The sequence below is a fragment of the Lissotriton helveticus genome, chromosome 11 (assembly GCF_964261635.1).
Source record: "Lissotriton helveticus chromosome 11, aLisHel1.1, whole genome shotgun sequence".
NCBI classification, from domain to species: Eukaryota; Metazoa; Chordata; class Amphibia; order Caudata; family Salamandridae; genus Lissotriton; species Lissotriton helveticus.
Genome location: NC_136072.1, coordinates 475,759,104 through 475,785,062, shown reverse-complemented (window position 1 = coordinate 475,785,062; position 25,959 = coordinate 475,759,104). Strand labels below are relative to the sequence as shown.

General features: G+C 50.7%; 1 protein-coding gene across 2 annotated transcripts in view; it reads left to right on the top strand.

Moving 5' to 3' along the window:
- Window positions 1-25,959, top strand: part of UGGT1 (UDP-glucose glycoprotein glucosyltransferase 1) — an 822,704-nt gene that overhangs the window by 439,240 nt on the left and 357,505 nt on the right. Inside the window, exon 21 of one of the 2 annotated variants that reach the window (XM_078666073.1) lies at window positions 14,919-14,942. The exons of the other annotated variant lie outside the window; for it this stretch is intronic. Within the exon in view, the coding sequence (XP_078522199.1) occupies window positions 14,919-14,942 (24 nt within the window). The remainder of the gene's footprint in view (window positions 1-14,918; window positions 14,943-25,959) is intronic. 2 annotated transcript variants of the gene reach the window in all.

Genomic DNA, 25,959 nt, shown 5'->3' with positions numbered 1-25,959 from the left:
TCAACAATACCCCTTACTAGGTAAATACATACTGAACATGTGGCCACAGAACGGTTAAAGTTTCATCTCCACCTTCCCATTTTAATAGATAAACTTGATTAAGCTTTCTCAAATGCCTAATTTAACTGTTGCCGTCCATTGAAGCTCTGACTTGTGTGCTTGAATCTGTAGATCCTTAGATGTAGCCTTTTCTTTGCGACTTTTCAGGTATTCCATAGTGCTGTGATTCTAAATGAGATGTTTGTCACAGCTTCGTTCAGTAAGAAATCAAAAAGTACTGATCTTAATCAAGCGGTCATTCAGGTCCCCCATTTTGAGATCTCATGTGCTGTGGCGGTTTTGGAATGTTATCAGTGTTTTTATAGCACTCTTATCACCTGTGAAGGTATCCAGGCTATATGTAGCTGGTGTGTGAGGCCGGCCCTATGAGAGCATACTCAAAGAGCCAGGTCTTCAGCTTCATGTGGAAGCCAAGAAGGAAGAACGAGGCTTTGATGTGTTGTGGGAAGTCGTTCCAGGCTTTAGGAGACCGGTATGAGGACGCGGCCCTCTGCTCTACCTTTATGTATGCGTGAGGTTTGTGATAGTAAGAGCCCAGCAGAGTGGAGGTGTCTGACACATTGGTGGAAATTAATGCAGTGTTCTGGTAAGCTGGGCCTGTGTTGTGGAGTGCTTAGTAGATGTAGGGAATGAGTGTGAAATTTTCGCGCTGGCGTCTCTGGAGCCAGTGGAGATCCCCAAGTTGTGGTGTGATGTGGGCCTGGCATGGGAGGTTGAAAACTATTCTGTTTTGTGAACTGGTCGGTTATTCCTGCACACAAGGTGTTCCCATAGTGTAGTTTAGTGTTAAGGGCTTGGCTTATCATTTTCAAGGTGTTGTCTGGTAGCCACTTGAAGATTTTCTTCTGCACTCTTAGGGTATTGAAGCAGGACGAGGCTATTGCTTTGACTTGTTAAGCCATGTCTAGTTTTGTTGTCCATGATGATTCAGATGTTTCTTGCTTTTGAGTAGTGGGGATGGTGGGGGGGGGGGGGGGGGTGCAGTGGGGAGGGGGCAGGGGGTTCTGAGGTCTGTGGGCCACAAAGAGAAGTCTGATGTCAAGGCGTCTTTCCCTAAGACCACCCTTTCGGTCTTGACAGAGTTCAGTTTGAGGTAGTTGGATCTCATTCAGGTGTTTTATCCGAGAGGGAGGGTATAAGTTGCACGTCATCAGTATATGTGCAAATGTTTATTTTCTGAGTCCGTATGCTGTGGCCAGTGGAGTTATGTAGTTGTTGAAGCGCATCGGCCTGAGGGAGGAGCCCTACGGCTCTCCTCAGATAAGTTTCCATGCTTAGAGGAGATGGGGTGCATGTTGACTGTTTGGTTTCTTCCAGTAAGGAAGGAGCAGATTCACTCAAGGGCGTGTCCCTGGATACCTGCTTCATGGAGTTGTTGGATCAGAATGCATGGGGAAATGATTTTGAAGAATGCTGATAGTTCTAGAAGGATGAGGACTGCAGTTTCCCCCCCTGTTGAGAATCATCCGGATGTCATCTGTTGCTGCTCTGTGGGCTTCTCCCATGCTTTGGTTGGGTGTAAATCCTGATTGTGTGGGGTTGAGAAGCTGGTGATTGGCGAGATGGTCATAGAGGCACGTATTGATTGTGGGATATCAGTCAGTAGTTGGCGACTTTGGGCGGGTAGACCAAGGTTTTCTTTAGGATTTGAGGAGGGCGTTGATGGTTGCCTTTTTCCATGGGTCCAGAAAGCTGGCAGTAGTGATGGAGGTGTGGAGAAAAAAAGAATTCCATTTGATGCCTGCAGGTTTGGTTTTGTCAGCTTTGGACAGCAGTAACTTTTTGCAGCCTTTTTTCATAATCTCATACAGTGCTGCCTTACTTTTCCCGTTGGCTTTGTCCAGCAGTCACATGGCGCTTACACAATAGTTTTTTCTCCAGTGTACACTCTCTACCCAATTCACTTGTCTGTTCTATTCTGCTGTATTTGTATATCGCATGGCTATCCATGGGGTTCCCAGCGCTTTTACAGCCGCTATAGGACAGCTGCGGGATAAGATTACTCCCTGAATAGCCAGGACTTCAGAGCTTTGCGTTAGGGAAGCTCTTGCTCCAGGAAGCAATGCTTGAGGGGATAGGGAGTTCCAAAGCTTAAACGCCAGGAATGACATAGAACAACCTCCCCCCACGTGATCTCTTAATCCTAGCAACCTTAAGTAGGTGAGCAGAGGCTGATCTCAGAGGCCTGCTACGCACATACAGAGAGCTAGTGATCTTAGCAGCGGAGGACCTCTATTGTTTATTGCCCTATGAATGAGGCATAGGGACTTAAATTGGATGCAGTGCACCACTGGAAGCCAGTGGATATCCTTATGGGTCCTGGCAACAGACTGACATGTGGGAGTGTCCGTTAGAAGTCAAGCTGCTGCATTCTGCACTATTGGCAATGTTTTGGTAATAGTACTGAGATCCAAGGTATGCCTTTTTAGGTGCCAGCCTGCGATGGCTGCGCAGACATGCGCAGTCTCGCTGGCGGGATTTAATGAGATAGAGAGAATATCACTAGCGAGGTTAAGCCCCGCCCCCCTTTTCATCAAACGGTGGCCAGCCATTGGAGAAGAGGTCCTAGTGACGTTCTCCTTTCTCTTTTAGCCCCGTCCTTTTCAGATTGGGTTCCTTGACTTACTGCTGAAGTAAAAGGTTTCTTATCTTTTTTATGGGTCCAGATGGCCCCATAAAGAAGATACAGAACCTTTTACCCCAGCAGGAAGTCGGGGCGCCCAGTCTGAAAAGGGGCGGGGCTTAGAGACAAAAGGCTGTGGTGGGTTCTAACACATCCACCAAAATTCACTTATTCTTAGCAAAGAGCCGTTTTGCTTTTGGGGGAGGGGGGGGGGGAAGGACTGTGAGTCAGTGGGCTGTCGCGCGAACCGCAGAGGCAGTAAATGAAACAGACAGTTACCTTCCTTTCTTTAACTTTCATTCCGAGAATGGAGCAAATGTTCAGTTTCTCGCTCACACCCATGTGTCAACTCTCAGCAAGCGAAACTAAGCATAAAAAGAATACTACGTTCAGTTATAAAAAAAAAAAGTTGAAGGCGAGGCCGAGCCCAAAGACAGTTTAGAAGGGAGGCAGTTGAACACGTTGTTTTTGACAGCGCGCCAGCAGCATGGAAACGTGCAGGGGCACACAACAGGATGACTGTGGATGTTTTGTCTGAGCCCGAAACTCGCACACACCCTCTCACCCTCACACCCCCTCACCCTCACACCACCCTCACCCTCACCCCCCCTCACCCTCACACCTCCCTAACCCTCTCACACGCTCACCCTCACACACCCTCCCACCCACACACCCTCACCCACACACCCTCACCCTCACACCCCCTCACCCTCACTCACCCTCCCTCACCCTCACACCCCCTCACCCTCCCTCACCCTCACACCCCCTCACCCTCACCCTCCCTCACCCTCACACCCCCTCACACCCCCTCACACCCCCTCACCCTCTCTTACCCTCTCTTACCCTCACACACCCTCATCCCTTACCCTCACACCCCCTCACCCTCTCTTACCCTCACACACCCTCATCCCTTACCCTCACACACCCTCACCTCTCACCCTCACACCCCCTCTCACCCCCACACCCTCTCACCCCCTCACACCCTCTCACCCCCTCACCCCCTCACACCCGCTCACCCCCTCACCCTCACACCCCCTCACCCTCACACCCCCTCACCCTCACACCCCCTTACCCCCTTCACCCTCACACCCCCTCACACACCCTCACCCTCACACTCTCACCCTCACCCACTCTCACCCACCCTCACACCCTCACCCTCACACCCTCACCCTCACACCCCCTCACCCCCACACACCCTCACCCCCTCACCCTCACACCCCCTCACCACCCTCACACACCCTCTCACCCTCAACCACCCTCACTCACCCTCACACACCCACCCTCACACACTCACCGTCCCTCACTCACCTACTCACCCTCCCTCACTCACCCTCCCTCACTCACCCTCCCTCACTCACCCTCCCTCACTCACCCTCCCTCACTCACCGTCCCTCCCTCACTCACCCTCCCTCACTCACCCTCCCTCACACTCCCTCACCCTCCCTCACACTCCCTCACCCTCACTCACCCACCCTCACCCACCCTCACCCACTCACTCACCCACCCTCACCCACTCACTCACCCACCCTCACCCACTCACCCTCACTCACCCACCCTCACCCTCACTCACCCTCACTCACCCACCCTCACTCACTCACTCTCACCCACCCTCACTCACCCACCCTCAATCACCCACCCTCACTCACCCACCCTCAATCACCCACCCTCAATCACCCACCCTCACTCACCCACCCTCACTCACCCACCCTCACTCACTCACTCTCACTCACCCACCCTCACTCACCCACCCTCAATCACCCACCCTCACTCACCCACCCTCACTCACCCACCCACCCACCCACCCACCCTCACTCACTCACTCACCCATCCACCCTCACCCACCCCCTCACCCTCATGGACATGGCTTGCCTGGGGTGACGACTTCCCTTGTAAACTCCTAGCTCATGAGTGGAGAGTTGGGCTCGCAAGACAGTTTTACCCCTCTCTGAAAATGCTGCGTATTTCACTTGGAGAGCGTGGGGTGTGTTTATGATTTCACTTGGAGAGCGCGGGTGTGTTTCGTTCCCACGGTCTCTGAAGTCACATCTAGGCGCTACGGCTGGTCCATTCTGCAGGGCTGTAAAGGGGCGCTGTATAGCGTGCCTTCACTGTTCGCTGTCCCGCCTTCTCGAGGATTATCTCTCTCCATCCAGACATAGGTCCCGGATAGCACCCCCTCCCGTTGTCAGACGCTGATTGATCCAAAGTCTGATGGTCCTAATTTACACCTTTGCCTTCACATGTACTGACTAATTTGTGCCCCCCTCTCACTGCTAAAGGGAGTACAGCCACCTCGCCAGTGACCCGGTCACACCCACTTCCTAATCTGCCACAAGGCTTTCTCCTACTGAAGCGTGTGCTCTTCCTTTGACAACCCACCCCCACTCTCATATGTTCCAAGTCTTCACCCCTCCCCCCAAAACAGCAACGGGATCGCTATTCATAGAGTCGCAAATATGCAGAAGGTGGTCGACACCTTGTCCCCTCCAAGGTGACCCCATGGGGTCTCAGCCCCAGACTTATAAAGAGCTCGAGGTCTCCTTCAGTGTAGGGACCATAATACCCCAGGAGGGTAGCGGAGGATGCCGGGATACCCAGAGAATGTAACCAGTGATGCTCCCTACCAAGAGGGTGTAACCTTAGACGCCTGTCCTCACGGGGGACAGTGCCAAGAGACCTGTCTATGAAGGGAATGTAACTAGCACCTGCCTACAAAGGGAATGTAAGCCTAGATGGCTGCCTGCCAAAGCATTGTTGCTGTAGGTGCCTGGATGCCCTGAAAGTACCGTCCCAGATGTCTTTATACAAGGGAATGACTGTGGAATGTAACCATACATGTGTAAACAATATATGGGAGGCCCCTTATTTATCCATACGGGACAAGGGGAGTCAAATATCTTGGAAAGCAGAAATTCACAATTTATCAAAAAGTTAGACTACTAGATGTAGTACACACAAACATACTCTGGAGTATACTGAATCACGTAACGAGAGTTCTCTTGTAAACAAATCACAGTGCCAATGACATAAAAGAAACAATAATTCATAAAAATTAATACAAGCATTAAACAAATAGTGAACAACAAGACTGTCTCAAAGTATTGTAAAAAATGTCATACATGTTTATTCAATAAATTTGTAAATTTGTCATCAATTTATCACAATTTACATGTGCACAAAGTGCAAAAAATATCATAAAATCACAACAATTAAAAACCAGTGTCAAAAATACTGTATGATGAGCTAAAACAAAGAAGCAGTTGTCGTATGATACGTTGGGGCGTGACGTCAGACGCTATCACGGTTGCATTCGGAGCAGGGAGGCCGAACAAATATTTTAAGATTGTTTCTAACGAAAAAACGGGCTTGGGAGGATATCCCCTTGCACGTGTGGCCGTTTGAACTAGCAGGATTGTTACTGCATCGGAGGAATTAGAAATATTGATTTATCCTTCGCTCAATTTAGTTTTGAGGATAAAAAACAGAACTAATTATCGGTGGCTCCTCTGAATATCCGTGTAGCCCTCCCAGCCAAAACTTAAGGTAAATAGAAAGTATCATTACCGAATAGGACCTGTATATCCACAGACGGTCCATGGTACCTTCGAAAGGCCAGACAGGACCCGTACATCCATTGACGGTCCACAGTGCCTTCAAAGATTGAACAGGAGAATAAGTATCTCCCCATTTGTGCTAAACTAAAGAACTGTCCTGAAGAAGGTGTTTTTAACTTAAAAAAAACGAAACACTGCGTCGACAACTGCTTCCTTGTTTTAGCTCATCATACAGTATTTTTGACACTGGTTTTTAATTGTTGTGATTTTATGATATTTTTTGCACTTTGTGCACATGAAAATTGTGATAAATTGATGACAAATTTACAAATTTATTGAATAAACATGTATGACACTTTTTACAATACTTTGAGACAGTCTTGTTCACTATTAGTTTAATGCTTGTATTAATTTTTATGAATTATTGTTTCTTTTATGTCATTGGCACTGTGATTTGTTTACAAGAGAACTAGTTACGTGATTCAGTATACTCCAGAGTATGTTTGTGTGTACTACATCTAGTAGTCTAACTTTTTGATAAATTGGGATTTTCTGCTTTCCACCATACATGTGTACACACTGGAATTACTAGATGATGTAACCTCCACAGCCAGGAAACGTAGGTGTGTAAATGTCCCTGTAGTATGTAGCTGTTTATATCCTGTTACGCTTGCAGTGTGACTACCAATGTCAAAGGTTACAAGGAAGCCTAACCGCGTAATTCTAGATTCTTTACGATTGTGGAAATGTCATTAAAAACTGTTACACACCCAGGGAATGTAATTGCAGATGCCTCTTAAGCAGCTATTGTACATTTCTGGCGACCCATGGGGCGTTCGCGCAGCTGTTTGGGAATGTGCAGTGCTGCTGTGTTATTCAGTAGATGTGCAGAGGCGGGGCAGCTGTGGGAACGAGGTTAGACAACTCAGGCAATGAGTAGGTAAGTAGGTGATCGGCCTAAACTGGGGAATGACTGCCCGAATGCTGACTGACCAGCTTTGGAAATCTCAACTGATCATTGATTCAGAGAGCAGAACATGCTGCCGGGAGGAGGGAGGGGGCAGGAGGAAGCAGGGGGCAGGCAGCCATGAAAAGGGAATACTGTGTAACCTGGTTCCTATGCTTCGTTTGCTGGCTCTTGGAATTATGCTCTGGGGCTCTGTGTATGTGTGTGTGTGGCTCTGTGTATGTGTGTGTGTGGCTCTGTGTATGTGTGTGTGTGGCTCTGTGTATGTGTGTGTGTGGCTCTGTGTATGTGTGTGTGTGGCTCTGTGTATGTGTGTGCGGCTCTGTGTATGTGTGTGCGGCTCTGTGTATGTGTGTGCGGCTCTGTGTATGTGTGTGCGGCTCTGTGTGTGTGTGTGTGGCTCTGTATGTGTGTGTGGCTTTGTGTGTGTGTGGCTCTGTGTGTGTGGCTCTGTATGTGTGGCTCTGTGTGTGTGGCTCTGTGTGTGTGTGCTCTGTGTGTGTGTGTGCTCTGTCTGTGGGGCGCTCTGTGGGGCGCTCTGTGTGTGGGGCGCTCTGTGTGTGGGGCGCTCTGTGTGTGGGGCGCTCTGTGTGTGGGGCGCTCTGTGTGTGGGGCGCTCTGTGTGTGGGGCGCTCTGTGTGTGGGGCGCTCTGTGTGTGGGGCGCTCTGTGTGTGGGGCGCTCTGTGTGTGGGGCGCTCTGTGTGTGGGGCGCTCTGTGTGTGGGGCGCTCTGTGTGTGGGGCGCTCTGTGTGTGGGGCGCTCTGTGTTTGTGGCGCGCTCTGTGTTTGTGGCGCGCTCTGTGTTTGTGGCGCGCTCTGTGTTTGTGCTCTGTGTGTGTGTGCTCTGTGTGTGTGTGCTCTGTGTGTGTGTGCTGTGTGTGCTGTGTGTGTGTGTGCTGTGTGTGTGGCGCGCTCTGTGTGTGTGGGGCGCTCTGTGTGTGTGGCGCGCTCTGTGTGTGTGGCGCGCTCTGTGTGTGGCGCGCTCTGTGTGTGTGGCGCGCTCTGTGTGTGTGGCGCGCTCTGTGTGTGTGGCGCGCTCTGTGTGTGTGGCGCGCTCTGTGTGTGTGGCGCGCTCTGTGTGTGTGGCGCGCTCTGTGTGTGTGGCGCGCTCTGTGTGTGTGGCGCGCTCTGTGTGTGTGGCGCGCTCTGTGTGTGTGGCGCGCTCTGTGTGTGTGGCGCGCTCTGTGTGTGTGGCGCGCTCTGTGTGTGTGGCGCGCTCTGTGTGTGTGGCGCGCTCTGTGTGTGTGGCGCGCTCTGTGTGTGTGGCGCGCTCTGTGTGTGTGGCGCTCTGTGTGTGTGGCGCTCTGTGTGTGTGGCGCTCTGTGTGTGTGGCGCTCTGTGTGTGTGGCGCTCTGTGTGTGTGGCGCTCTGTGCGTGTGTGTGTGGCGCTCTGTGCGTGTGTGTGTGTGGCGCTCTGTGCGTGTGTGTGTGTGGTGCTCTGCGTGGCATTCTCTGTGTGTGTGTGGCGCTGTGTGTGGCGCTGTGTGTGTGTGGCGCTGTGTGTGTGTGGCGCTGTGTGTGGCGCTGTGTGTGTGGCGCTCTGTGTGTGTGGCGCTCTGTGTGTGTGGCGCTCTGTGTGTGTGGCGCTCTGTGTGTGTGGCGCTCTGTGTGTGTGGCGCTCTGTGTGTGTGGCGCTCTGTGTGTGTGGCGCTCTGTGTGTGTGGCGCTCTGTGTGTGTGGCGCTCTGTGTGTGTGGCGCTCTGTGTGTGTGGCGCTCTGTGTGTGTGGCGCTCTGTGTGTGTGTGTGGCGCTCTGTGTGTGTGGCGCTCTGTGTGTGTGTGTGGCGCTCTGTGTGTGTGTGTGTGGCGCTCTGTGTGTGTGTGGCGCTCTGTGTGTGTGTGTGGCGCTCTGTGTGTGTGTGTGGCGCTCTGTGTGTGTGTGGCGCTCTGTGTGTGTGTGTGTGTGGCTCTGTGTGTGTGTGGCTCTGTGTGTGTGTGGCTCTGTGTGTGTGTGGCTCTGTGTGAGTGTGTGTGTGGCGCTGTGTGTGTTTGTGGGGCTGTGTGTGTGTGTGGCGCTGTGTTTGTGTGTGGCGCTCTGTGTGGCATTCTCTGTGTGTGTGTGGCGCTGTGTGTGGCGCTGTGTGTGTGTGTGTGGCGCTCTGTGTGTGTGCGCTCTGTGTGTGTGGCGCTCTGTGTGTGTGGCGCTCTGTGTGTGTGGCGCTCTGTGTGTGTGGCGCTCTGTGTGTGTGGCGCTCTGTGTGTGTGTGGCGCTCTGTGTGTGTGTGTGGCGCTCTGTGTGTGTGTGGCGCTCTGTGTGTGTGTGGCGCTCTGTGTGTGTGTGGCGCTCTGTGTGTGTGTGGCGCTCTGTGTGTGTGTGTGGCGCTCTGTGTGTGTGTGGCTCTGTGTGTGTGTGTGGCTCTGTGTGTGTGTGTGGCTCTGTGTGTGTGTGTGTGGCTCTGTGTGTGTGTGTGGCTCTGTGTGTGTGTGGCTCTGTGTGTGTGTGGCTCTGTGTGTGTGTGTGGCTCTGTGTGTGTGTGGCTCTGTGTGTGTGTGGCTCTGTGTGTGTGTGGCTCTGTGTGTGTGTGGCTCTGTGTGTGTGTGTGTGTGGCGCTGTGTGTGTTTGTGGGGCTGTGTGTGTTTGTGGGGCTGTGTGTGTGTGTGGCGCTGTGTTTGTGTGTGGCGCTCTGTGTGTGTGTGTTTGGCGCTCTGTGTGTGTGTTTGGCGCTCTGTGTGTGTGTGGCTCTGTGTGTGTGTGGCTCTGTGTGTGTGTGTGCGGCTCTGTGTGTGTGTGTGTGGCTCTGTGTGTGGCTCTGTGTGAGTGTGTGTGTGGCTCTGTGTGTGTGTGCGGCTCTGTGTGTGGCTCTGTGTGTGTGGCTCTGTGTGGGTGCAAATGCAATAGGTCTCGCACTTGAGAGAGATTAAGCTATTGGCATTGTAAATGACAATGACATGTATTTATCTGTTTTCAAAACCAACACATAAATAACAATTTTGTCATTTACAATGCCAATAGCTCTAACTTTTGCAAAGGCGAGACCGTTGCATTGTAAATGCTTGTATCATAATCTAGGCGTGCCAGCACCAGGGCATGAACAATGATTCTTCTAGCTGTAAAAGGGAGCAGCCTAAGAACTTTCTTCAATAATTTCAGAATGCCATAGCAGCTTGCAGAGATTTTCTTGGCTTGATGTTCCATTAGGAGCTTAGAGGCCAGGCATACCCCCAAGCTCTTCATTGGGATTGTAGGGGTTGGCAGCTTGCTTAGAAAGTCTGGAGTGGGTCTCTGAACACAGCTCTGGGATCATTGACCAGCAACATGACTTTCGTCTTGTCCACGTTTATTTTTAGTTCGCAGCCGGCCATCCAGCTGGCTACTGGCCACAGTATTTTTTTTAAAGACAATATTATGTTCTGTGGGCAATCTATTTGTGACCCTTAAAAGTGGTGGATAGCGCCTGATCTGCGACAAAGACCACATTTGCTAGGCAGCTTACTTCCTGCATTGCTTGCTGCTACCCTCTATATGGGCAACCCCACCATCTGGTGTCTGGCACATTACCTTGGCATTTAATGTGGCTTCAGTGTCCTTCTCCAAAGGGTGTTTTTCACAGAAAAATTAAGTATGTATACATGGGCTACTCAAATTGTGCTCTGCAGGCATTCTGTTCTTGATGCTTACTCCTGACCCAATTCACTACTCCTACAGAGGATTAGGTGGAACCTGTACGCTTAGAACTAAGCTTTCTGATGCTGCCTTCTTTCTGTTTCTCTGTTCTTTATTCCTTGGAACCAGCCCACAGTTTGATAATGCAAGTAAATGTTCCCTCCCTTCATTATCAGCACACTCCTGCTAACCCGTTTTCTAGCAGACAAAACACAATACTGAATGGCACTTTTTTTGGGAAGGATAGGTAAAGTTAGGTGAGCACAAGCGGTTTGCTCTCAATTTATATACTTCCATGTCTGTGGTATCGAGCAAGTAAGTTCTATTTAAACACCTGTATGAGCAGTTTCCGGTCCATCTACTGGATCACTCGTGAATGGCGTCTTAATTTTGATGAGGCCAGTAATGGCTCTTTCTGGCTCCTTTATAATGGCAAAATCCTGCTAGACTTCTGATTTATTTACTTTTAGGCACACATTTTACCTGAAGGCTTCTCAAATCTTTGCAAAATTCTGACATTTCCAGGGAAATTAGAATGCTCATCATACACTGTCCTGGAATGCATATCTTCAGATCTCTGATGTCCTAGTCACATCTTGGGTTGTTTCTAGCTAGCAGGGTCCTTATGACTCCTCAGCAATTTAGCTCACAGAGGTATCCTCCTTGCAGTCCTTAGTTAGCTAAGCTGGCCTTGCTCTTTATCCTCTTTGCCATGGGCCTACTCCTCTCCACTCTTTTTCAAGATGGTAAGTCTCATTCAAGGCTAGTTAACTTGCCTGTGGTTGCTGCATACATCCCAACTGTAGACTAAACCATTGCCTTATAGGCCAGATTCTGTGCTTCCTGTAAGGGGTGTTATCACTCTGCTTGCTAACAGACTCCACAATCATTATAAAGATGGAATGAAATGTTTGAAATTGTTAATGTAGAGCTTCTGAAGCTCACAAAAAGATATTTCCTGGTTATTTTTTGTTGCAGTATTGCGTTTGGGCTTGTAATGCTGGATTTAGAACTGGCGCATTACCCTTTCTGTTCTGCACTATAGCTTTAAATAGCAAGTCTGAGAAACTAATAAACATTGTTGAAACAATGTATAAATCACATCCTAGATTTCTTTATAAATCACAATGGAACTGCCATTGAAGCAGATGATAACAAATTTGGAAGACAGCCGATTACTGCGTGTTGCCTTTCAGTTTTGGATGCATCAAAAGCAAAATGAAAATGGTAAGGCCACACCAGCCCTCCGCACATTAGACCATTCATTGCAGTGTTTTTTGTGTCTTTCAAGGTGGTGTTGTCACATTCCGGAAAGTCATTTTTAGGTCTCGTTTAAGGCATTGCTTTAGCAATGCTTTGGCCGAGATATTAAGTAGGGGTCTCAGAAATGCTCCCAAAGGCGAATTGCCTACAGTGCATGTGTGTGGGCTCGTGTACATCACACACCATTTGGTTTGCTTGCAGCCAGCATCAGACCTCAAACACTTCAAAGGAATCCGCTCGGACGCTCCTACTAACATAAATTAACAAGTCGTTGTCACAAATCTTCACAGGAAAGACCAGCGACGCCATATGGACATCTTCCCCACTGCTCTTTTCCTACCATTTTTTTTTGTCGCTTTCCAGCCGCTCGACTGGCTTCCAAGAAAATCAAGAGTTTCAAATGAACTGCAGTCTTATTTATTATTCTAAAAAAAAGAAAGATAGAAACATATCTTGGAAATCGCAATGGGAATAATTTGAGTTTTAGAAACCTTATTTCTTCTCCCATTCAGTTACGCTTCCTGTCCTCTTCTGTTTCATTGTTGCCTTCTCCCCTAACTCTGCCCTTTTTGTTCTCCCGGTTTTTCTATTGAATCTCCTCCACCCATCCTATCTTTTTCTCTTATTCTTCCCCTCTACCTATTCAGATTACTTCTCTCCTTCTTCCCCCCCTTCTTAGTCTGTTCTCTATCTGCATCTCAATCCATTCTCCCTTCTTTGCCCTCTCTTCACTTTCATCCCGTCCATTTTGTCCTGCCTCTTCATTCTGCCCCAATGCCCCTATTCTGTTCACTGTTCTCCTACAACTACATCACGGAACTAGGTGCAACCAAACACCAACAAAACCTCACACACAAGGGCATGTCAAGGACTGCCTTGGGGAAGTTTCACCTGATGTGTATGTCTGAGAGCATGTACATATTGTTTCTGTGTGTCTGCGAGCCTTCTCCAGTGTATGTGTATTTGAATGTGTGTATGCGTGACACTACTTTAGTCCACACACACTGCGTCCTCACACTACTTTAGGCCACACACACTGCCCCCTCACACTACTATAGGCCACACACACTGCGCCCTCACACTACTTTAGGCAACACGCTGCGCCCTCACACACTGCACCCTCACACACTCTGCACCTCACACACTCTGCACCTCACACACTCTGCACCTCAAACACTCTGCACCCTCACACACTCTGCACCCTCACACACTCTGCACCCTCACACACTCTGCACCCTCACACACACACTGCACCCTCACACACACTGCACCCTCACACAATCTGCACCCTCACACAATCTGCACCCTCACACAATCTACACACCCTCGCACACTCTGCACCCTCACACACTCTGCACCCTCACACACTCGGCACCCTCACACACTCGGCACCCTCACACACTCTGCACCCTCGCACACACTGCGCCCTCACACACTCTGCACCCTCACACACAATTACACTCTACTGAATACAACATACACTCCACACAATACCACTCAGTGCCACATAATTATATGCTGCATAATTACACTGTGCTGAACAGAACATACACTCCAAATTCCACTCCGTGCCACATAATTACACACCACATAGTTACACTCTACTGAATGCAACACACACTCCACACAATACCACTCAGTGCCACATAATTATATGCTACATAATTACAATGCAACATACACTCCAAACAATACCACTCAGTGCCACATAATTACACGCCTCACAATTACACTGCACTCAATGCAACATACACTCCAAATACCACTCAGTGCCACATAATTACACTGCACTCAGTGCAACATACACTCCAAATACCACTCGGTGCCACATAATTACACACCACATAATTACACTCTACTGAATGCAACACACACTCCACACAATACCTCTCAGTGCCACATAATTATATGCTACATAATTACACTGCACTCAATGCAACATACACTCCAAACAATACCACTCAGTGCCACATAATTACACGCCACATAATTACACTCTACTGAATACAACATACACTCCACACAATACCACTCAGTGCCACATAATTATATGGTACATAATTACACTGCGCTCAATGCAACTTACACTCCAAATACCACTCAGTGCCACATAATTACACTGCACTCAATGCAACATACACTCCAAATACCACTCAGTGCCACATAATTACACTCTATCTATCACATCACTCAGCACCACCACAGCATCACTCAGGGGCACCACAAGATCACTATGTGCTACCACAGCATCACTGAACGCCACAGCATCACTCGTCGCAACCACAACATCACTCAGCGCCACCACAGCATCAATCTGTGCAACTATTCAACAACAACTGGTTCAAATATGTTCTCTCAATGTTTCAAGCTTTATTACAAATGTCACAAAAAGATGTTAATATTTCACTTCTGTTCTTGGATTTTCGTCACAATAAAATACACTGAACATAATCTTCACAAAAGTTATTTACAAAAGTTTAAGCTATTGCCATAATAAATTACAATAACTTTAATTTAAGTATTAATTATTAAAAGCAATTGTTATTTGTAATATCAATACACCTATGTCAAGTAAATACAACACATATTGCATTACAAATGCTATAGGTGTCACATTTGCGAAGTAAAAGTATTGGCATTGTAAATGACAAAGCTATTAATTTAGCTATTTTCAAAACCAACACATAAATAAAAAAATTGTCATTTACAATACCAATAGCTCAAACTTTCCAAATGCGAGACATATTGCTTTGCAAATGCTTGTTTATTGCTGGTTCTGTATACATACTTTTGTTGACATGGAACTTCTCTTGTGTTTGTCCCTCTCTTGCCCCCTGCTGCTGTCTAGGGATGTCATCCAAGGAAATCTATGGTAACTGGAGCTTTGGCACTTGGCCTTCTTTGCTTGGTTATGGTGTAGATATTTCCTCTTTATACACATTACTGCTTTCTGGATAAACTAATTGTTCCTCTTGCATGCCACGTGTTCAGATTTACAACTAACTCATGAGGAGTTCAGTTGGATCTTAACCTTTCATATACTAATCCTCACGTGCCTGCTTTGCATGGTAACTGAGTTTCAGTGTAGTTGATATGGAAATGCATGATGGCACAGCATGTGAAGTAGCGAAATAGTGCATTACATAAATTGAAAGCATTGTCCAAAATTACAAGACTTTCAAAAACCTTATTGCTGGTATGAAAAGATGTTGCATGCACTGAGCTTCACTTGCATCCCTTTATCGGCTGATTTACTAATATAACTCGAAGTAAATCATCACACAGTGACTGTATATGTGTTGATTCTGTAATTAACTGGATTGTGTGCTTATCAGTTCATTGTTTTACAAATATGCAGGGTAAAACTTTGTTGAACAAATATTGCCTAATATTAAGATGCCGGAATCAAATTCAATTATAATGGGTATAATTACTTTAAAATGAGCACTCTACAAATGTTGCACATCATACGGTAGAGTGAAATTGGAAGTACCCTACATTGACCTTGAAGCTTCCAAACAATGTGTGAGGTGTTTTCCAATACCTGTGAAGATTTAGGCACCACATAGATTTATAAAAGGCACAAGACAGCATGTGTGGCGAGAATAGATGATTCTAGGTTCTTAGTCTGTGTCCAAAAGCGGGGATTCCAATCCTCCTTGACGCTTAGGGGTAGTTTATTCGAGCAGCCAAGGCCTCCTAGCTCATAGGAGGTGGTGTGACACTTCAGGCAAAATAAAAAACTGTCATCTTCATTACCTGAACAATGTGGGTGGAATGGCCAGACACATTTATTACTTTGAAAGAGCAGTAATTCTCTCTACATAACTGCACTAATGCATAGTAAAGTGTAACAAAAAGTGAGATGTTACAGATTACCAACCACAAAGTTCCAATAAGTTATGACTTTCAAACCTTCTGTTATGTTTGCTGTCACTCTTTTTTTCCCCAAAAATAAGGGTCAATATTCTTTCTTATGAAACGGTGAATGGGTTTATTGATGAGGTTTCTATGCCCAGAATCCTAAAAACAAAATGAACAGGGGAGTTCCAGAAGGTGACTCATGGGTTTCCTCCCAAAAGTTTCTTGTAAGGTATCCGAGAACTGGGGGACTTTCAATTTGATACCATACTAAATATGAATAGCTACATATCTGATAATTATCAAGTTGCCAAGTTAACGATTTTGATGGGGCAAGCTCCGTCCACTGTAGTTAAAAAATGTATTTCACTCCATAGAAATCATTGTTGAAGATGTGCCTTATTGTTAGAAGTGGGATTTTTGGCAGTCTAGGGCATGCGCCAAAGCCAGGCAAAAACCACCACTCTAGTCAGGACAAGGGAGTTACACTCCTAAAATAACCCCATGCTCACCCCCATAGTAGCTTGGCATGAGCAGTCCGGCTTATCTTCGAAAGCAGTGTGTAAAGCATTTGCACATAACCAACTGAAATACAGTATCTGATAGAGACTATTAGCCGCAGATTCCTTCACGTAGAATTATCCCCAGGCGTGAGACTGGATCCGGAAACTTTTTTGCCACAGCATCCCTGCGCGCCGGGGGCGAGGCGACACCACGCGACTCCGCCCAGGCGTCGTCCGCGTATGTGACGTCAGTGAGGTCACATAAGACCTGCCCCGGCGCGCCAACATCAGTTTTTTCCTTTTCCGCGTGCAACGCGGATCCGGTCCTTGTTACGGGCTTGTTTCGGGCCCTTTTTTCTCCATTTCTTTTGGTGGAACAGTGTGCGAATGACTTCGGGCTTCAAAACTTGTAAGTTTTGTGAGCATCTTATGTCGGGGACGGCACTGCATCTCATTTGTATGTGGTGTTTAGGGGAGGATCACGGCACCACTGACTGTGAGGCCTGTCAGCAGTTGAAGCCGAAGTCGCGGCGGGAGCGCCGCATGAAACTTCTCTCGGGGCACCTCTCCAGGTGGACGACCTCCCCTCTGTCTGCTACGGCGGAAGGCTTCAGGTGCGGCCCTGGTCGTCGTCCTCGCCCTTCTCCGATGTCATGTGTGCGTCGCTCTCCGTTGGGTAAGTGTTGCAGTTTGTCCCCAGGGGCTGGTTTCCGGCCTGCTGGGGGCGTGGACTCTCCACAGGTGATGCGGCCCCGCATGTCGTCCTATCCACCGTTTCCCGGTGTTGGGGCGTCGAGAGTCCAAATGGAGACATACGCGGCGGCTGTGCAGGCCTCGCTGGCGTCTTCCCCTCCTGGGGCGTCAGCGGATCCCTTGCCTTGCGCAGGGCCCTACACGGCGCCGCCGGTGGCTCCGGACCCGGCGCCGACTAGTTTGGATCCAGGCTTGGAGGATGTGGTGCTGTTGGGGTGCGGCTCCTCTGGGGCACCGCCTTCAGGCCACGGCGTCTCTGCCTCACCACAAACTTCTGTGGGAGTCCCTGTGGTGTCGCGGGAGGTCGCCGGGGCTCGGGTCGCATCCCCGAGCCCCTCTCGGTCCTTTGACAAGGTGGTCCTGTCGAATGCCGAGGTCACGCCGCTACGGTGCCGGCAGCAGTTAGCCCGTACGGAGCCACAGGGGTCGGTGCACCCTCGTCGTCCTGCTCCGGGTCGTGGCCGGGTGCGGACCCCTCTCCGGCTCGTGGCCGGGTGTGGACCCCTGTCCGGGTCGTGGCTAGGTCTGGACCCCTCGCCCCTTAACGGGCCCCTCTCGTCCCTCCCCGCAGACGGCTGCCTCGACGGGGGGCATGTCGGAGATTGAATCATCCCTGGCTCCGCCTCATGGGGTGCCGAGTGATCTACGCTTCATTCTGGGCCGTGGCTGGCGGAGGGCTTCGTGCCACTCCCCAGGCCCGTCTCATTCCCCGCGCAGGTGGCTACCTCGACGGGGGTCGGGTCGGCGCTGCCCCAGGGCCGGTTTGATTCCAGCTCCGCTCCGGTCTCCGAGGCGGGGTGACTTGGCGGAACCTTGTCCGGCAACGCCAGATGGTGCCGACAACCTGCCTCAGGCTGCGGACTCTACGGCTCATCTCTGGGGTCGTACCGCAGATTCATCTTCAGATGCTCCTTCTCCGGAGGCTGCCTATATTTTGGTGTCGTCCTCCCCGGAGACTGGTCGCCGTGTGGTGTCTTTTTCTCCGGCATCGAAGGGCGGTTCTCCGCCCTTCCTGAGGCAGAGATTTTCGTCGGAAGTGGGGCAGGTCCCTCATTCTTCGGCTCCTTCTGACTTTCAAGTCTGGCCCTTGCCCATTCCGCTTGGCCTCGGGGACAGCCGCCTTAGTTTGCAGCTGTCACCCACGGAGGAGCTGCTTTCCCCACCGCGGGTCCCTACGGAGGCGGGTGCGGCCTTCGCTTATGCAGTTTCCACAGCTGTGGGCATCCTGCGTATGGGTGACCCGGTGGCTCACTTCCCGGTGGACCATCTATTGGAGGTCCTCCACCAGGGCTCTGGTGGGAGGGAAATCTTACTTCCCTTGGAAGGTTCCCTCTGTTCTTCCTTGACGGGGGCTTTGAGGCGTCCTGCCTCAGGGGACCCGGTGCCTCAACTTCTTCTGCACCGGCATCTCCCGGTGCCGCTTCATCCGGTGTGCCTTTCTCCCCACCCCTCTGCCTCCAGTCCTCTTTTGCGGACTGCTTTTCCCTCCCTGCCGCCTCTGTTGACGCCGCCATCCCATGAGGCTCGCTGGCTGGACTCTTGGGGGCGCAACAGGTTTTCCTCGACCAGCGCTGCCCTGCGGGCCCTGAACACCTTGTGTGTGCTGGCTCGGGCCTCCTCCTGTTTGTGGAACTCGGCTGAGTCTCTGGGTTCCGCAGCGTCCCAGGAGGGTGGTCAGGTGGACTTAAGGCATCATGCGTTGAATGGCCGGGAGCTTGTGGCGTTTATTCTCCGCTACGCTCTGGACATCTCAGAGGTGTTGGGCTGGGCCACTGCTTCCTCGGTCGCTCTCCGTCGCCATGTTTGGCTTCGAGATGGAGTATTCCCTGAGGCTATTCAGGAGCTACTCATTGACCTTCCGTTTGATGGCAGCCTGTTGTTCCATGCCCTGGCCGACTCCACCATCCAGAGGCTCTTGGCAGGGCTCTGTCCTCCTCCTCCTCCTCCGCCTTACTCTCCTCCTCCTCTGCCCTACTCTCCTCATCATCCGTCCCCTCCTCACTGACTCCTGAGTCGGGTTGATTGTGGGCCTTCTTAGGCCACTTGTTCTGGCTGTGAAGTGTCTTTCTGGCCACTGCGTCCTTACTTGGGACTTTAGCATTGTTGGCTGCTGGGCGGCCCTTATGTTGACTATGTGTGTTTGAAGTTATTGCGCAGACTTGGCCCTGAGATTAGTCCTTCTGCTTGCTTGGGCTACTTATCAAGCCTTTCGCGGGGTGTTTTTTTCCCTGTGGCTCTTTTGTTTACCTCTGCTGCTGAAGTTCTTCCAAAGAGGATTTCCAATTTTTGGGGCTTATCGTACCCTAGGTGGGGTAGTGGTAGCTGTCATATGGCTTGCGCTCTGCTGGAGGGTTCTTGTCGCCTGTTCACTTTGGCGTTGTGTAGGTTGCTTTTGCTCCGTGAGGTTATGTGCGCGACCACTCATAGTGGTGTGTCCGGGCATCTCCTGCTCTCCCTGCTCCTGCCCTGAGGTCTGGGATGATCCTATGTTCTCCCTTGCCAGGCACCGCCTACTCGGCCTTCCTGGGGCCTCGGGTTGACCTTCTGGCGGTTTTGACTGCCTGCGCTGTTCTGGCTGGCAGGTTGTTCTCCACCTGAAGTGGGTTCGCCTTCTTTTCCCTCGCTTCCTTGGGTCTTCTAGGCTTCTTCTTCCTCCCTTCCTGTCTTGGCATTGGGCGGAAGCTGTTTTGCCTTATGGGGCGGTGGGATGCTTCGGTTTCTCCGCCCTTGCCTTTGGTTCCTCTTGAGCCTTCTTCTCCCTCCTTCATCCCTTTGGGGTCGGTGGGGGTCTGTTTGGGTGGCTTTCCCTTGCCTAGCAGGGACGAGGTTCTACCTGGTCCATAGATCTGGTTCCCTGTGAGGCCTCTGTTCTGTACTGGCTGGTGGGGTCCTTTCGCAGACCCTCCTTCCCAGGGGTTATTGCTAGGGTATCTATTCTACGTGAAGGAATCTGTGACTAGTGGTCTCTATCAGATGTACGAGTTACTTACCTTCGGTAACGATGTATCTGGTAGAGACTTTTCTAGCTGCAGATTCCTTCACGGTCCGCCCTTCCTCCCCTATTCTGCGAGGACCCTTAGGTTGGTCTTCGGTACTCGCCTCCCGGTGGGGGGCTGTTTCTCCTGTGAGTGCCTTCTTTGTTCTTGACAGGTGGCTCAGTCTGAGGGCGGTTCATTCCTCCTTTGGTTCTTTGGAGGATGGGGTCCCGGTGTTTCGGTGCCCTGCTGCTCTGGCTACTCCAGGTTTGGGGGGGATTGTTTTCTATCCCTGTCCTCCCTCCCCTCCTTTCCTTCCATTGCTATCCTCTGATTAAGGGTCATCTGGCCATGTCTTGCCCTTGTGGGTGGTTGCCCTTTCTGTTGGGGTGGCTTGGAGGTTTGTTGTCCATGTCTGTGTTGAGACTGGTCCCCTTCCTTGCTCAGGATGGGGGTGGAGGGTTCCTACGTGTACCATGCCCTTGCGCCTGTTCCTTGCCTCCGGGGCACAGGGGTGGGAGGCTGTCTATATGTTGGCAGGGTGGTTGTGCAGGGCTCTGCGGGCTTCTGCTTCTTCTTTCCCTGCCTTGGGTTCTACGGTGTGACACAACTGTAGGTGGTGTTGTTAGTCACGTTTATTTCCAAATGTGCTGCTTTTCGCACACTGTACCCATGCTTCCACAGTTTTTTATCTGGTGGTTCCGCGTTGTGTTGCGGAAAATTTCTCCGAAGAAAACTGACGTAGGCGTGCTGGGGCGGGTCTTATGTGACCTCGCTGATATCACGTACGCGGACCACGCCTGGGCAGAGTCACGTGGTGTCGCCCAGGGATGAAGTGGCAAAAAAGTTTCCGGATCCAGTCTCATGCCTGGGGATAATTCTGCATGAAGGAATCTGTGGCTAGAATCGTCTCTACCAGATACATCGTTACCCAAGGTAAGTAACTCGTACGTAAGCACTACAAAAGGACACCACACCAGTTTAGAAAAATAGCTAATATTTTTATATACTTTAAGACAAGACCAAAAACGATAAAAATCCACAATCCAGTACTTAAAAATCTACAGTAGTTAAAATAAGCTTTAAAAACCGTTCCTTGATGTTGATAGCTCTGTCCGGGGCTTTCACGTTATCGTGAGCAAACCAATCCAAATAGTTCTGGCTGACCGCGGCGTCACAGGCCAGCTACGGTGTCGGGAAGACATGCAAACAGTACCTTTTAGAAATGCAGGGCGTCGGCGACCTCTCGTTGAGCTTCCGAAAACACGCCGTCCGCAGGTGTCGATTCCAGAAGTCGGTGCAGGAGTCTTCGGGGCCTTCGAAGTCGCACACGTTGCAGGTCGATCTCCTCTCTGTTGGGATCAAGGGCACTGGCGTCGGCAGGCGTTGTGTGCTGCGGTGCAAAGTTCAGCGGTGCGGCATGCGGTGCCCTCCGGTCGCAATTCGAGCAGTGGCTCGTGGTGACATCAGATGGCGTCGTCGGTAAGACCAGGGTCGCAGTGCGAGAAGAAGGCGGTACTCGTCACGGTGCTGGCAGGTCACGGTGCAAGCGGCGGCGTCATTGTTGCTGAAGTGCTGTCATCTGCTGACGAACTGGAGTCGATGGCACCGGCGTCGGTAGGCCAAGGCTGCGGTGCAGGATGAGGGTTGTGTGTTGTGTAACTTTATGAGCGGTGCCCTTGAACAATGGTGCAAGCAGCGGCGTCTATTTCGGCATGGAGCCTCGTTGTCTGGGAGTTCAAGGCGTCGTTGTGAAGCGAGGCGGTGCAGAGTGCGGTGCCCACAGGTCGCGGTGCGAGCAGCTACTTGGTGGCGGCATCAGCAAGCGTCAACGGTGAGACCAGGGTCACGTTGCTTCGGTGCCCTCTGCGGTGCTAAAGCGTCGTCGCGAAGTAGTACGGTGCCTAAAGGTCACGGTGCGAGCAGCGGCTCGGTGGCAGCGTCAGCAGGCATAGTCAGTGGGACCAGTGCCGCTTGCGGCGGTGCCCTCTGTGGTGCCCTCAGGGCACAGAGTCGGTAGCGGCATCGTAGACGTCGTCAGGTTACTTTTTTTCTGTTGCAGCACAAAACACACAGTCCCCAGTGCTGAGGGCAGAAGAGCTTGAAGTCTTTGCTGTTCCTGAAGCTTCTTGAACAGGGGGCAAGTTCTACCTCAAGCCCTTGGAGCAACTCACAAAAGTAGATTGCAGAAAGTTCAGTCCAGACCTTTCACTGCCCAAGACAGAGGCTGCCACTGTAGGCCAACACAGCAAAGCACACAGCAAGTGGTAGTCCCTCCTCACAGCTTCTCCAGCTCTTTTTGGCAGTCTTCTTGATCCAAAAGAGTTCTAAAGTTCAGGGGTCTGGGCCCCACTATTTGTATTGAAAAGGCCTTTGATCCTCTAGGCAGAGGGTGTCTGTGCCCAGCCAGAACCAGTTCTGCTTTCTCTGGTGTGATTTCCTGGCAGGGGGTGGAGACGGCATTGTCCGAGGCATGCCAGGCCCTTTGAGGTGCAAGGAAATCTCCTCCCTCTTCCCCCATCGCAGCCCAGGGCTATTCAGCCCTTTCCTGACCTACCTAGACTATCGGGAGCCACACTTGCTTCCTTGCCATCTGTTGTCCAAAACCCAGACAGGCAATCCACATTCCAGCAGAGGCACACAGGATGACGGAGCAAGAAAATACCTACTTCCTAAGAGTGGTATTTTCAAACACAGAATGTAAAAATCCCCTTTACTAAAAGAAGCATTGTTAGATTCTGAGTTCAGGCATACTAAATTGTATTTTCTTACCTAATTCCCCGGGCCAGTTTTGTCTATAAGATGTTCTAAACAAACTTCCCATTCTCTCCTATGGGGAACAGGTAGCCTTGCAATAGTGAAAAACGAAATTGGCTGTAATTCGCTATCAGGACATGCCACACACACCAGGACATGTCCTACCTTTCACATACACTGCACCTTGCCCACAGGGGTACCTTGGGCCTACCTGACATGTAAGAAAAGGGAAGGTTAGGGACTGGCAAGTGTGTGCACTGGCCAAGTCGACATGGCAGTTACCAACTTCGCCCAGACTCTGCAATGGCAGGCCTGAGTTTCCTTTTTAAGGCTACTCATGTGGGTGGCACAATCGGTGCTGCAGGCCCACTAGTAGCATTTGATTTACAGGCCCTGGCACACTCAGTGTACTTTACTTGAGACTAACAAGTACATCAAATATCCAATCATGGAAACACCAATCCATAACACAATTTACACAGAGGGCATATGCACTTTAGCGCTTATCAGCAGTGGGAAAGAGCCCAGAGTCCTAAAACCAACAACAGCAGGTCAGTAAAAAATAGGAATAGGAAGCAAAAAGTTTGGGGATAACCCTGCAAAAAGGGCCATTTCCCACACAACCCCCTTCCAGCCTAAAGCCAGGGTAGACAAATCCATACCTCGATGTACTTCCCTGCTTGGGCGATAGAACATGGGACCTGGCCCACAACAGCAGGGTTTTCTTCCCGTTCTACGCCTTCCTGAACCTAGATGGATCCCTCTATCCATACTCTCAGGGCCCTCTAAGCTGACCCATGGGGAACCCTTCTCCTCACCTGTGGACCCCATCTGTGTAGCATTTAAACTTGGGTTTCGAACCACGGGCGGGAATTGTAAAACACCAAGGAGACAAGTTGGTGGATTGACCCCCTCGTAAGATACGATATGTGCTGGTTTTGATGCTCATTTGCCATGGAGAATCCTGAGTGATTATCATATCACATTACTTCACTCTGCAATCAACCTTGACTTATACACGAAGACAATACAGCTAATACATAAGTATATCCAAACTGGTATGTTACCTAAAGGCATACCTAGGAGTGATACCCAAATCATCATCCATCTAATGACACTGTGGAATTTACAAACGCCCTGAAGAAGTTCTGTTCGCAGAACAAAATACGTTGGCTGTGGCTTTTCTAAAAAAAAAGAGAGAAACTAAAGCAATATTGAAGACATCATAATCATCGTGCTTAAATGGACTGGTTACAAATTGAGTTGATTACACACAAAATGGAACGTGGAGCAACTTTAATATACATTTATATCTAAAATCGACCCTGAGGGATAAGGGTGATGCCTTTGGACAGAGGGCATCTTTAAAGTTTGCACACATTATTATTATACTTCTGTTTAAAATATTTGGTGTACTTTCCGAGGTTGGTGCCTATGGCAGGCTAGTTGGTCCACTGTCCAGTCTTTGTGTTATCACTTAAACGTACTTTGCTCACAGATGCATCCCAACAGGCAGACAGTACCCACATGGCCAACACAAGGGTGTGGCCCAGTCCACCCCCGGGGGTTGACTCCTTTCCCCCTCCCAGGGGCAACTCTGTCCCTCCGGACAGCCAGCCACTGGGGCCACTGACAACTGTCAGTGATGAGAGCCTGGCCTTATGCCTTTCAGTGCACGCCAACCGTTGTGGCGTCAGCAAGTGGGTGCCGAAGGTGCCTGGCACCCTTTCTCTACTCTCCCCCTGCCAAGTCAGGTATGGCATCATGACACTGGCCCACCAGCCCAGGTTCTGTACCCTGCGGCTGGACAGGAGGCGGGGGTGGGCCCCCACACCCTCCCCTTCTCCCTGGACCTCTGTACCCTCCCGCCTGGAGCGGTACCCCCTTCCAGAATTGTCAGATCACCTGTGGCAGGTATCCTGCACAATTCACCCATCAGTTCAGGGTTGCTATCCTGCAACTGGTACCCCAGTCCAGGGTATGTACCCTGAGGCTGAGCAAGGGACTGGGGTGGGCTCTCCCACACCCGTTCCTCCTCCCTGGGGCTCTGTACCCTCCCACCAGGAGCGGCACCCCCAGAAGACAAAGTAGCAGGGGCACTGTTAGCAGTCGCCCCTTCCCCCAGGTCAGGGGAACACCCTGAACCTGGTCCTCCAGCCCAGGGTCTGTACCCTCCGGCTGACCAGAGGTCTCTGGCAAGGCTCGCCTCCCCTTACCTCTCCTTCCGGGGTTCCGCACTCTCCTCCCGGGAGAAGCACCCTCAGAACCAAAAACTGTCAGGACGCTGGAACCAGACCTCCTACACAATTCTTCCACCAGTTCAGGACCTTGACCCTGCAACTGATCCACCACCTTAGGATCTAAACCCTCAGGTTGAACCGGGGTCACAGGTGAGGACTCCCTCCCTCTGCACCACCTTCCAGAGTTCTGCTCCCTCCCACCTGGAGTGGTACCCCTAGGAGATAAACCGGTCAGGACACTGCTTACAGTCGTCCTTCCCTCCAGGTCAGGCAGGACAAGAACCTGGCCTCCCACCCCAGGGCCTAATTCCTGCGGCTGAGCACCAGCCCGGCGCACCAGGACTTCCATGGGAGTACGCATGCCCCCCCCTGAGGATAACACATGATTCATGTGTTGTGTGACAGTCTGCCTGGCGCAGATCTCCCGACCCCTGTCATCTGACAGTGCGCGAAGATCCCCCAGGACAGAAGTGGTGTCACCATGGTCACTCCTAGGAGGCTCAGCCCTTCTGGCTGGCCCCGGACCCACTGGTTCTCCCACTGGTTCTCCCACTGGTGAACGCATCCCCCTCTCACCCCTCCATCTGGACTTGTGCACCCTCCACTTAGGAGCGGCACCGCCAGACACCAGAACCACTGGCGCTTTGTTTACAGGCACTCCACATTCTCCTTACACTAGGAGATCCCCCTCAACGGACAGCCTACCAGTACAGCCTAGGCTCCCCACTTGGTGTTTCCTCCTGGAACCAACCAGGTTCTGGGGCCTGGTTTTGGGCACCTTGGGCCACGGCCCATTCCTA